Consider the following 12,451-nt stretch of genomic DNA (forward strand, 5'->3'; position numbering starts at 1 on the left):
AAGTATGGGGTATTCAACTTGGCCTCTAGAGGATTTGGCACAGAGCCTGGGCGCAATAAAGGTTGGTTGCTTAGAATATTTGCTAAACGCCTGAATGGGACTAAGGATCAAAGGAAATACGGGATGCTGCGCTTTGCCTGCGGACTGACAGGTTGACTGACAGCTGAAGACCCGCCGCTAGCAGGCTGTTGATTGACAGCTGACAGCTGAGTGGCAGCGGACCGACGCGCATCGGGGCTTCTGATTGGCTGGCTGCGGCAGCCCCTCGGGAAGGGAAAGGGGAGGGGAGGCCCGAGGCGACGGCTCCGCGTGGAGAGGGGGCGGCCCCAGGCGGCGAGAGGCTGCCCGACCCCCCGGAGCCGTGCGAGCAACAGTCGCCTCGAACCGAGGAACCGACGTCTTCGCGCGAGGGCCCGGCGCGAGGGGCGGGGCGCGCGCGTCACGTGAGCGTGTTGTGGGCACGTGACACACGCGGAGCCCCGGCTGGCCCCCGCCCTCCTCTCTCCCCTCCGCGGGTGCGAGCCGAGCGGCCTCGCCTCACCGCCTAGCGCCCCCCTCAGCCGCCGCCGCCACCTCCTCCGCGCCTGCCATGTCCCCCGGCCGCCGCCGCCGCCGCCCGAGCACGGCGCTCCCGCGGCCCAGCGCGCAGTGAGCGCGGGGCCCACTTGTCCGCCCGCCCGGGGCCCCTTGTTCTCAGCGCCGCCGCCGCCATGTTGAGTTTAGAGCCGCAGCGGAGCCGCCGCCGCCGCCGCCGGTGAGGGAGGCCCACCGAGAGCGGAGCCCGCCCCGCCCCGGGCCCAGGGAGCGGGCCGCCTCGGAGCCCGGCCTCCGCGCCAGCAGCCTTCCCGGCCCGCCCGCCCGCCGTGCGAGCGAGCGAGGGAGCCAGCGCCGGGCCGCGGCCGCGCCTTCCGCTCGCGGCCCGAGCGAGCCCGTCGCCCGTCCGTCCCCCCGCCGCCGGGCCCGGCCGGAGCCTGCAGGGAGCCCCTGAGAGTCAGCGCCATGGCGGAGCAGACCTACTCGTGGTGAGTGCGGGGTCTGGGCAAGCCGGGCGCGGCCGCGGTGGGGGTCGGGGCGCCAGCGCGGCCGGCCGGGGGGGAGAGGAGGAGGAACAGGTGCGTGTTGGGGGGCCGCGTGTTGGGGTGCACGCCCCCCTGGTTCCCACCAGAGGGGGTGGGTGGTCCTTAGGGAGGGCGGGCCGGCCGGGGACCCGGCGTCCGAGGAGGGGGATGGAGGAGGCGGCGGGGGCCGCGGCGGATGTCTCCTGGCCTTGGGCGGAGCAGGTAGGGGATGGAGAGGGGAGCCTGACCCCAGGGTGGGGAGCCCACGGGCACCCGGAACCAGCTGGAGGGCCTGGCTCCCGGGCCGGAGCGGCGGACGGGGTGGAGCGAGGCGGGCCGGGCCAGAGGTGGGCCGCGGGGCTGCTGAGAACAGGTGATAAGAGGCCGAACTTGAAGTTGTCGGCGAGGAGCCGCCTCGCTGGGGCTGCGGCTGAGCGCTGGGCCGGGGGTGCAGGGGTGGGTGAGGGGGCCGCGGCCCAGGTGTACGGCGAGGAAGACCGCGGAAGGAGTCTCTGAACCAGGAGGGGAGTCTCTGGCGAAGAGGTCGGCAGGGGAGCCACTTGCATAACAGCTTCTGGAAAGGAAGTCGGCGACAGGGGGGCGAGGGGGGACCCCTTGTGAGGCCGTCCGTGAGAATTCCGCGTGGCGTGGCCCCCGGGGTCGGGCGGAGGTGGAGGCTGTGCCCGCCGTCGGGCTCCGTGGGGCTGGGAAGTTAGTAAGTCGCTGGCCCCGGACTGAGGAGCGTCTGCGGCTTAGGAAATGCGAGCATCCCTGCCGGAGGGGGGAGCGCCGAGGTTCGGGAGCGGGAGGGGTTAAAGGAAGGACAGGAGTGCCCGTCAGGAGTGGGAGTTGGATAGTAATTGGGGTGAGGAAGCAAGAAAAGGGGCGATTGTGGGTGTGGGGATGGAAGATGTGGTTGCAGTCTAGAGAGTTCGAAGGTGGCTTACTCTTCGAGGCAAATGAGGTTTGGGACCCCGCTGCCGGCTTTGCTTTCTGAGAGGAGAGCGTCGCAGGTCGCAGTTCCAAGTGCCTGGCGTTGGGGGTTGGAAGACTTGGTTTGGAGGTCTGCTTTGTAACTGAAGTTCTCATTGTGGATAGATAAAACAGGGGAATTACCTTTTCCGTAGACTGTAAGGGTTAGATGAATACAAAGCACACAACAAACTGTTGAGTGCTGTATTTTATTACATTATAATTATCTTAGGGAAACAGCAAAGAAATGGGTCCTATCTGAAAATAAAGAATGGTTTGAGGTAGAAGGTTTTCATTGAGTGGATGATTTGGGGGGAGGTGGCGTTAATGATAAGAACTCCTGTGTTCACCCAGGGAAGAGGATTGGTGATTGAAGGCGATAGTTAAAAAGGGAACTTCAGCGATGTGTAGACCAGTGATGGGCAACCTTTTGAGCTTGGTGTGTCAAACTTCGCCAAAAAACTGAGCATAACTCGGGTAGTGTGTCACTTTGAGGAAAAAACATGATTTCGCAAATGTTTCATCCTCAGGAGCAGCAAATGTTTCATCCTCGGCATGCGGCCACCTCAGCGGCCGCGTGTCATCAGAAATGGCTTTGCATGTCAGTGCTGACACGCGTGTCATAGGTTCGCCATCACTGGTGTATACAATCTCAAGAAGATAACTGAGAGATTGAAAGAAAGTAATGCTAAAAGAAGAATTAAAATCTTGGTGAACAGTTGTGACTGCATATGTATTTTTTAAAAACGTGTAAAATAAGCCCGGCTGGCCTGGCTCAGTGGTTGAGCGTCGACCTATAAACCAGGAGGTCACGGTTCGATTCCCAGTACTGGCACATGGCTGGTTTGTGGGCTTGATGCAGGAGGTAGCCCATCAATAATTCTCACTCATCATTGATGTTTCTGTCTCTTCCTTCCTCTCTGAAATCAATAAAAAAATATATATTTTTAAAATGTGTAAATTAATTTGATAGTTTTGAGCAATAGTGAACTGCCTCTCAGGTGATATGGAACACAAGATTACAATTCCAGCTTTTTTATTTTGAGAGTACGTTTATTAAAGCTGGGGACAGGGAAACAAGGGAAGGGCTTAGGATAGAAGAAGCCACAGGAGAGAGCCCAGGTGGTGCTGCTTTGTTCCTCTAGAAATGTTATAGGAAAGTGAGCCGTGCCGGGCTGGGTGGACTCACCGAGAAGTAAACGTCACAGTGACACAAGTGGGTCCAGGCAGGGCTGCTTTTAGCTCACTGAAAAGTCAGAGGGAGGGAGGCCTGGGAGATGGTTCAGGGGGTTAGCCCGGGAGGAGCTGCTGCTGCCCACTGCTCCCCTGGTTGCAAGTCTTGCCAGGACCCTTAGAGTTTAGGAGAAAGAGAGCAGAGATAATGCCCACGAAAAGGAGGGGTATCGGTGTGCTCCAAGGACAGTGTGCCTATAATGCGAGCTTTTTCTCATGGGCAGAGTAAGAACTGAAGAAAAAGGTGCTTCTGTCTCGTTTTGTGGTACGCCATACTGAGTTTCTTAACCCTCGGCACGGCCGAGAGTGGTATGGCTGCCCTCCTGTTTCACTGCTGTACAGAGTCGTGGATGATTGAAAGGAATCAAAGAAAGGGGGAGGAGAAGGAGGATGTTTACTGGGTAGGTTGGCCACAAGCTACCTCTGTGTGATGCTGGATGGCTCCAGTAGTTAAGGGGGGATTATTTTGTGAAGTTTGGCAGTTTACAAGAATTATCCTACTAAAATACTTTCTTCCGTCTCAGCTCCCTTTATTTGTTTCACAAAGTTCCTGGAAATCATAATGCTTAGCCCCTCAGATTGAGCATGTTTTGGGATACAAGTTCTGAAATCGTTTTGAGAAGGTGGTGTATGAGGAAACCCGGCAGCTTTGTAGCTCATTCTGTCACCTGGGTAATCCCAAAGGGACCTGCCATGTGGCATTTAGTATATCCCAGGTCCTCAAATACTGTCCTTTCGCTCGGTGTCGTTTTGTTAGAACCATGCGATGCCATAGGAGCTTAGCGCTCATTTGTATCAATTAGCCTATGGTAAAATAGGTTCGTTGTACATCGTGTCTCTCAAAGGCGTAGAACCTGTGTCCAGTGTTAGTAAGGATTTACTGTATGCTCACTCAATTCTTACAAGTCCCTGGGGTAGGTGCTCTCTTTCTGTTCTATAGATGAGGAAACTTAGGCCCAGGAGACCAAGTGACTAGTCCAAGATATTTCACCTGTGATGATTTATTTTGTTTGACATGAATTCTCCCATTTTATTTATTCTTATTGAAATATAAGTATGGAAAAGTTATTTCAAAATTTCATATAAACTGAGTTTTGGGTTATCTATCATTTTGCAATATCTTTGTTACTGTTCCCTTGGTTTGTGCGAATAAGAATTGATTGTTTTGTTTAAAAATAGTCTCTCTCACTTTATTTGTATGTGGCCTTTAGTAAAAACAACTTGTTTTGTGTTTTTTTTGTGTATTTTTTTTGGTTATCCTCACCATTTATTTTTTTAGAGAGAGTGGGAAGGAGGGGGAGAGACACAGAGAAACATTGATATGAGAGACACATTTTGATTAGTTGTCTCCCACATGTGCCCCGAACAGACCCTTTAGTCTGTGGGCCAATGCTCTAACCATTGAGCACACTGGCCAGGGCAGGAAAAGCAACCTTTTTGAGAGTAGTTTGGCAGTATAGATTTATCTGAGATGGAGTCAATGACGAATGTAGAAGCATATGAAAATAGCTTCCTTTAGGATTTTTGTGTAATAAGACATGTAAATTATAAAACAAGATTGGCCATGAGTTGATAATTTTTGAAGCTCAGGATGAGTACATGTAGGTTTATAATTTTACTAGAGGCCTGGGGCCCGAAATTTGTGTGCAGGTATGGTCCCTAGTTCTGGCCTGTGATCAGGGCCATCTTCCTCGGCTGCTGGCAGCTGGCCCTGCCCCCTGCTGCCACCCACTCGGGGTCCCCCGTTCACCATCGGGCGATCGGAGCCTGCTGGCTGGGGGGAGGGACTGAGAGGTGGTCAGTGCACCTCATAGCAACTGGCTGAGTCGTCGTTTTGGTTGTTCCCGCCATTTGGTCGATTTGCATATAATATATATAAATAAATAAATATATATATATATATATATTCTATACTAGAGGCCCGGTGCATGAAATTCATGCAAGAGTAGGCCTTCCTTCCCCCGGCTGCCAGCACCAGTTTCCCACTGGCACCTGGGACCCGGGCTTCCCTCGCAGCCCTGGTTTCGTCTGGAAGGACGTCCGGTCTAATTAGCATATTACGCTTTTATTATCATAGATAATTTTACAGGTTTAAATTTTTCATTTTAAAAAAAGTATACATAAATTCATGCTGTTTTCTGGTTTCTTGTGCTTGCTTTCTTCCTAGCGAATCCTGTCAAAGTCCTGTTAACCTAAGGGTCTGGCTCAAAGTCCACCCAGCTGTGAAGCATTTTCTGACCACCCCAACAGAAAGTGATTTCTCTATTTTTAATTCTGTAGTTCTGTCTGCATTACTGCTTCCTTTTCACCTGTGAGTACCCAGTCTCCTCACTGGTTTGTAAACTCCTTGAGGATAAGGATGTTATCACACTGATCTTTGTCCTCTCATAGTGCCTATCACATTGTCTTTCCCATAGCTCCTGCTTAGTACATACTGAGTCATCGAATATGACAGTAGATTTTAGGGTGTTTCATCTTTTGTGGAATGAATAATCAAGCATAAGGGAAGCTACAGGTAGATGTTTATAACCCATCTCTATATATAAAAAGCCAGCAACCGGAATGCTGAAATGACCAGAACGACTGGTCGCTATGACGCCCACTGCTGCCAGTGAACCTGCCCGATTGGGGGGTGGGAGGGGCCGGCTGGCTGGCCAACTCCCCCCCCCCCCCCCCCCGCGGCCCTTGTCCCCGATTGGCCTGCCCCACCCCGATCAGTCCGCAGCCCCTACCCCCAGCCGGCCCTGCCCCTGATGGGCCCCCACCACCCCCATTGGTCCCCTCCCCCCCGCCGGCCCCGCCTCTGATTGCCCCCCCCACCCTAATAGGGGGCAGGGCCAGCCAGCCAACCTCCTGCAGCCCCTCCCCCCGCCCAGTCCCATCCCAGATTGGCCCCCCCCCACCCCAATCGGGTGGGGACCACTGGCCAGTAGCCCACGGCCCCTCCCCCTAGCTGGCCCGGCCCTGATCGGGCCCCAATTGGGGCGGGGCAGCCGGCCAACTTCCCTCCGTCTCCTCCTCCCAACAGGCCCTGCCCCAATCTGCCAATTGGGGCTGGGCCAGCCGGACCCCACCCGTGCGTGAATTCGTACACTGGGCCTCTAGTATACTTATAAAAGAGAGCTTTTGGTAACTTAGTTTTCTGGTGTCCTCAGTACTGTAAGAATAAGAAATGCCATTCCTTAATAAAGTTTTACATAAAAGCTATTGACAGAAGAAATGAAAATAATTGGTAGTAACACCACAAGCTTTATCATGATTTAACCACAATATTCTGCTTGTATTATTTTTACTCTTAAATACTGAGCAAATGAAAGAAGGCACGTGAAAACACAAATTGAAGGTGCAAACTACACTTTTTTTAATTTGAGAAAAACACCTTGCTCAATGTATACTTATGAGCAGTTGTGTTAGTGTAATTTCTGTGAGAAACAGGAGTTTGCCTCGTGGTGTAGTCAATGTAATACTTATAGATAACTGAACTTGAACTTTGGTAAAAATTACTGATGTTAGGCTTGGTTTAGGAGGATAAAGGAAGTCAGGACATGTGAATCTCCTGCAAACGAATTTTGTTACCAAAGTAGAATAATAGTTTATTGTGTTTTCTATGTGCTAAGGCTTTGCAAACATTGCTAAGTAAGGAAACTGCGGCTCAAAAAGTTTAAGTAACTTATCCAAGGATGTAGATGGTAAAGGGGTGCAGAGTCAAGACTGTCTGACAGTAAGTCAACCTTACTGGGTTCCCGCCATTCTCCACACAATGGCCATTCTCCTCTGTGGCCTCCTAACAACCTGAGTCAGATCAGGTCAGTGCTCTGCCTAAAACTCTTCAGTGGCCTTTGGCCACACTTCAGAATAAAATCCAAACTCCTTGGTAAGGTTCTTCATGGCCTGATCTGTGTATCTGAGGGGATGATAGACATTAAACTAAAAGTTACACAAGAATAAGGTTCTTTATATTTTAGGACTTTTTCCAGTTCCTGGGATAGAAAAACAGATGAACGAGAGTGCTTCCTCCTGGCCTACTTAAGGTCTAACCCAGTGACGGGCAACCTTTTGAGCGTGGTGTGTCAAACTTCGCCAAAAACTGAGCTTAACTCGGGTAGTGTGTCACTTTGAGGAAAAAACATTATTTCGCAAACGTTTCATCCTCAGGAGCAGCAAATGTTTCATCCTCGGCATGCGGCCGCCTCAGCGGCCACGTGTCATCAGAAATGGCTACGCATGTCAGTGCTGACACGCGTGTCATAGGTTCGCCATCACTGATAATCCGAGGATTGCGTTATATGGAGGCAATATGTTGTGATAACGGATACTGTCCTGTCAGGTATTTGCAAATAGTGCTAAACCTGAAATAAAAATAATACATATTTCTAGAACTAATGGAAGTCACTTCTACTCTCAGATTAGTGGAGTATATCATTGCACTGTGTCTCTTGTAATCATATCTGATGGTGTGATCATTGCATCTGATGAAAGTTTTTCAGAGAAAAACTATTTAGTGGAAAATGTGTGTCTAGTGGAAAATGTTTGCTCATTTAAAAAAAACACATGTTTTGCCTATAGTTAAAGTGATATGATAATGTTTTGGCGATGTGTGATTCCAACTAAAATTAGCCAAAGCTAAGAGCATGAATTTGTATTGAAATAATTTTCCTCAATGTTTCTTATAAAGCCTTTGGGGGGAAATAGCTGGAGTGCTTGTAACCACATCAGCCTGTAATTTACCCAGTAGTACTCTGAATGAAAATGCCCAATGCCCGTGCATTTTTACATTATTTATTTGCAAACGTCTCACCTGAGGATATGTTTGTTGATTTTATGTTATTTATTTTTAAATTTTTAATATATTTTATTGATTTCAGAGAGGAAGGGAGAGGGAGAGAGAGAGATAGAAACATCAGTGATGAGAGAGAATCATTGATCGGCTCGCCTCACACTGGGTATCGAGCTGGAAACCCAGACTGGGAATGGAACCATGACCTCCTGGTTCATAGGTGGGCACTCAACCCCTGAGCCATGCCGGCCAGGCTGGCATCTGAACCTTTATGTGATTGATACATCCCTGGCAGTAGAGCCATCAGGATAATTTGATTTTTTAAGATTATATAATATAGTCTCTGAAGAAGTTTCATGGACTCTTCTTAGGAGTTAAAGGATAATATTGGTTTTATTTGTTGTATGTATAAATCAAGAAACTTTTTGCAACTTTGAGTTGTAGCAATATATTCTAATCCTCACTTAAAGAGTTAGAGGCAAACTGCTGCTCTTCTGTTTTTATTTTTATTTTATTTTTTTAAATAAGAGAAAGTTTATTTAGAAAGTTATGGAAGCCCTTAGGCCCCAGCCCTGTGGCTCAGTTGATTGGACTGTCGTCCTGTACACCATAAAAGGTTACAGGTTCGATTCCTGGTCAGGGCACATAACTTCGGTTGCTGGTTCTTTCAGGGGGAGTATGGGAGGCAACTGATCAATGTTTTTCCTTTTCAGATATTTCTCTCTCACATTGATGTCTCTGTCTGTCTGTCTCTCGAAAAACCAATCAACATATCCTTGGTGAGGATTTTTTTTTATGAAAGGACCTTTGGAGCCCGGCTGGGGTAGCTCAGCGGTTGAGCCATCAACCCAGGAACCGAGAGGCAACCAATTCAATTCCCTATCAGGGCACATGCCCGGTTTGCAGGCTCAATCTCTTGTGGGGGGCATGCAGGAGGCAGCTGATCAATGATGTTTCTCTACTCATTGATGTTTCTATCTCTCTAGCCCTCTCCCTTCCTCTTTCTCTAAAATATCAATAAAAACATTAAATGGGGTGGTGGTGGTGGTGGTGGTGGTGGCTTGAAGCTTAGGAGAGAAAGGACAAAGGTAATGATGTGGTGGGTTGGGGGGAGGGGGTGTGCGGGCATTCTCCCAGGAGCTCATTTGCTCTTTAACTTTTTAGTTGTCTAGAGGGGCTCTGGGTGACCAAATTCAATTTTATAGGAGAAATCTACAATTAGTTCCTGTGATCCTTGCAATGAATTGTTACCTCTCAGATTTTGTTAATAGGTCTCACTAAGGCCATAGCTTAAAATAACACAGACCCATTATTTGCTGTGATAAGACTAGATTTAGTTGCTATGAAAAAGTTAGGTTTGAAAATATTTTTAAGTTATTAGACCAATGAATATGCATTAGCCTAATAGAGACCTAGTAGAAAATCCCATTTCTTGGTTTGTGGGGTTCATCCTAACCTGGTAGGAAAACCTGATACTCTATCTTGGAGTTCTGGTATTGATAGTGAAGAAAGAGGTGTGCCCTAGTTGTTTTTTACACATTTATGAATTCTATGGAATATAAGTGATCACTCAAAAATTATTCAATTTTTGTCACTGCCACTCATTAAGTTTTTATTTGAAATTCTAAGATATGAGGATCTAATTCTGTTCTGGTTTCTTGGGATATCTTTACTTTGAGGGTGATTGTCATCTCTGATTGTGACCTAGTCTTGTCTTAGTCCTAATGTTGTATTTTGTGTAGTGGTTATGCCTGCCTTACTCCACAGGGTTGTTGTGAGGACTCAGTGGATAGTGTATAGAACATGTTTTGTAAATTGCTAAGTGCAATATAAAAGCAAATTATTTGTTCTCTACATTGTTATCCAGCTAGGTCCTAGATAGAGTTCCTCACTACAGCAGTGATATTTCTTGTTTCACAATTTAACCAGCATTTAAACCCGACATATCCATTCTAGTGAGAATTCTATTAACATATTCAAATAATGACATGTAAAAAGAAATATGAGTAAGTTTGCAAATTGTCATTGAGTTATAGTGTACTTTGTGAAATGTGTTTAAGTCATCTTTTAGTCACAAGTTTCATTGTCCATTGCTACATTCTGTGAAATGAAATATTGTGAATTGAATAAAGGCTAATTTTTTTCATAATATACCTTTGTTTTGATCTTTTGAAGGCAATTCCCCTCAAAATTTATTCAGATGAGGAAAGAGCATTGGTGTATATAATCCTGATCTTTCTCTTGGTTTTCTTTGGAATGTATAGGAAATGTTCTCCCTACGAGGCCTAAGGAGGAGCTAGCTGTTGGCCGTTTCTTATCTGTTTTCTTGCCCACACCAAATCTGCCAGGCACACCCACTTCCCTTCATCTGAGCGCTTCAGGCTTGGACTTCACTTTGGAACTAACTAGGACATGTGTAGCCGAGCACCTGGTTATCTAGACATTTTGACCTAAGTAATTGCTGAACTTTGTGTTGTAGTTTCCTTGTCTTAATTTTTGCCCGGAGTTGTCTAGTTTGACCTCCTAGATTTGACTAAATCTTCAGGATTTGTCTGACAGCCTTAACTTTTAAACCTTTGACTATATGCTTTGACTTTATAAACTTCTAGAAATTTACATTCATTTCTCAAAAAAGCTTGCAAAAGAGTACTGTTAGAAGTAAAAGTTAATTTTAGAGAACAAAGTCCCTTATCTAAGCCATTGATTATTACAAGCACTTGATACCTTAAAAATATTAAGATCTAATATTTCAAACATAGCTTTTTCACAGGTGCTCAGTCTAGTCTTATTACAGAAATGCACTTGGGGCCACAGCTGGGCTAGCTGGAAGAAGTTAAGGATTTGAGATTTGTCAGTTCACCAAGGGGGAGTGCACAGAGAGGAGGGGATGGAAGACCAGAAGTTGAGGCTTGGGAAACTAACAGTTGAGAAATGGGAGGAAGAAGCGGAAGCTCCACCAAAGGTAGGATAATTAGGAAAGTGCAATGGTGATGAAAGAAAAGCCACAGAGAATTTTTAGGGACAGGAGTGTAAAAAGCTGCAGGGTTCAAATAAAAGGAAAAACAGGCTATTGAATTTACAAAGGAAGTCATTATTGAAAGTGCACTAAAAAAGATCGGAGTCGTGAGGGTGAAAGCCAAATTAGGAATGGGTAATGAAGAAATAAAGGCATCCTTTGGGTATTGGCCATTTGTTTGAGAAGTAAGGTGCGAAAGACAAAAGGAAAGGATGGTTGTTAGAGATAACAGAGTCATGAGGGAGAGGATTGTGTATTTGAAGCCAGAGAGGAGGAGACATTAATCTTGGAAAGAGATATTTTTAAATTGTGGTTTAAGTTTAGAGATTCCTTTTTTTAAATAATGGATTTTTCATGAGTTGTAATGAGAACTTAATCGGGAATGAATGTTTGATGTGTATATTTAGTCTGTTTTTTTTTTGTCTTTACATTGTTACTAGTTTGGATTGCATTGCATTTGGATGTTCTAGGCTTTTAAAAAAATTGCCTTCAGTTTAACATCCAACCTCTAAAATCTGACTTTAAAAAAAATATGTATTTTATTGTTTTTTTACAGAGAGGAAGAGAGAGGGATAGAGAGTTAGAGACATTGATGAGAGAGAGACATCGATCAGCTGCCTCCTGCACACCTCCTATTGGGGATGTGCCTGCAACCAAGGTACATGCCCTTGTCCGGAATTGAACCTGGGACCTTTTAGTCCGCAGGTCGACGCTCTATCCACTGAGCCAAACCGGTTAGGGCTAAAATCTGACTTTTAAAACAATCTGGCATTGTAATCCTATTTGCCTACATTTTCTTAAAAAAAAAAACAAAAACTTCATTGCTGAAAGTATTACATAGGTCCTCCTTTTCTCCCCATTAACCTCTTCCAGCCTGCCACCCCCTATATCTCCCCACCTTTTTTTGTTCTCCCCCCCCCTATATGTCCTTTAAAATTCTTGTTATTTCAGCCAGACTTGGTTACTCACTGCTTCCTGTTTTATTTAAGCTGACTCATGTACCTGGTTAGCCTTTCTTCCAAGTCTCTAAATATGTTAAGGGCTACCCATCTTTCAAGGTTCAGCTGAAATTCTGACCTTTTGTAACAGCATTCTGATTGGCCCAAGGGATATATTCTTCTGATGCTGATACGTAGTTCTTTATCTGATCCTCTCACAAGGCAGCACTTAGATTTTCTGACTTGGTATTGAATGTATTTATGTGGCTGTCTTCCCACCTTGAACTTTGCAAGGATAGAATCCAAGTCATTAATTTCATGGTGCAAGGACCTACACATAGTAGATGCTCAGCTTTATTTATTTTTTTTAAAGAATGAATATTTTAGAGGTGAAATTTGCTGGATTTTAGAATAGATTATCTCCCTAAAAATATGCCAGGGCACATAGAAGAGAGGA

At 46.8% G+C, this 12,451-nt stretch overlaps 1 protein-coding gene across 1 annotated transcript in view; it reads left to right on the forward strand.

Moving 5' to 3' along the window:
* Nucleotides 1-449: 449 nt before the first annotated feature.
* SPPL3 (signal peptide peptidase like 3) overlaps nucleotides 450-12,451 on the forward strand; it is a 108,118-nt gene continuing 96,116 nt past the window's right edge. Inside the window, exon 1 of the mRNA XM_079762857.1 lies at nucleotides 450-1,022. Within this exon, the coding sequence (XP_079618983.1) occupies nucleotides 1,000-1,022 (23 nt within the window). The 5' untranslated portion in view covers nucleotides 450-999. The remainder of the gene's footprint in view (nucleotides 1,023-12,451) is intronic.

This window comes from Cnephaeus nilssonii (assembly GCF_951640355.1).
Source record: "Cnephaeus nilssonii genome assembly, chromosome: 22".
NCBI classification, from domain to species: domain Eukaryota; kingdom Metazoa; phylum Chordata; class Mammalia; order Chiroptera; family Vespertilionidae; genus Cnephaeus; species Cnephaeus nilssonii.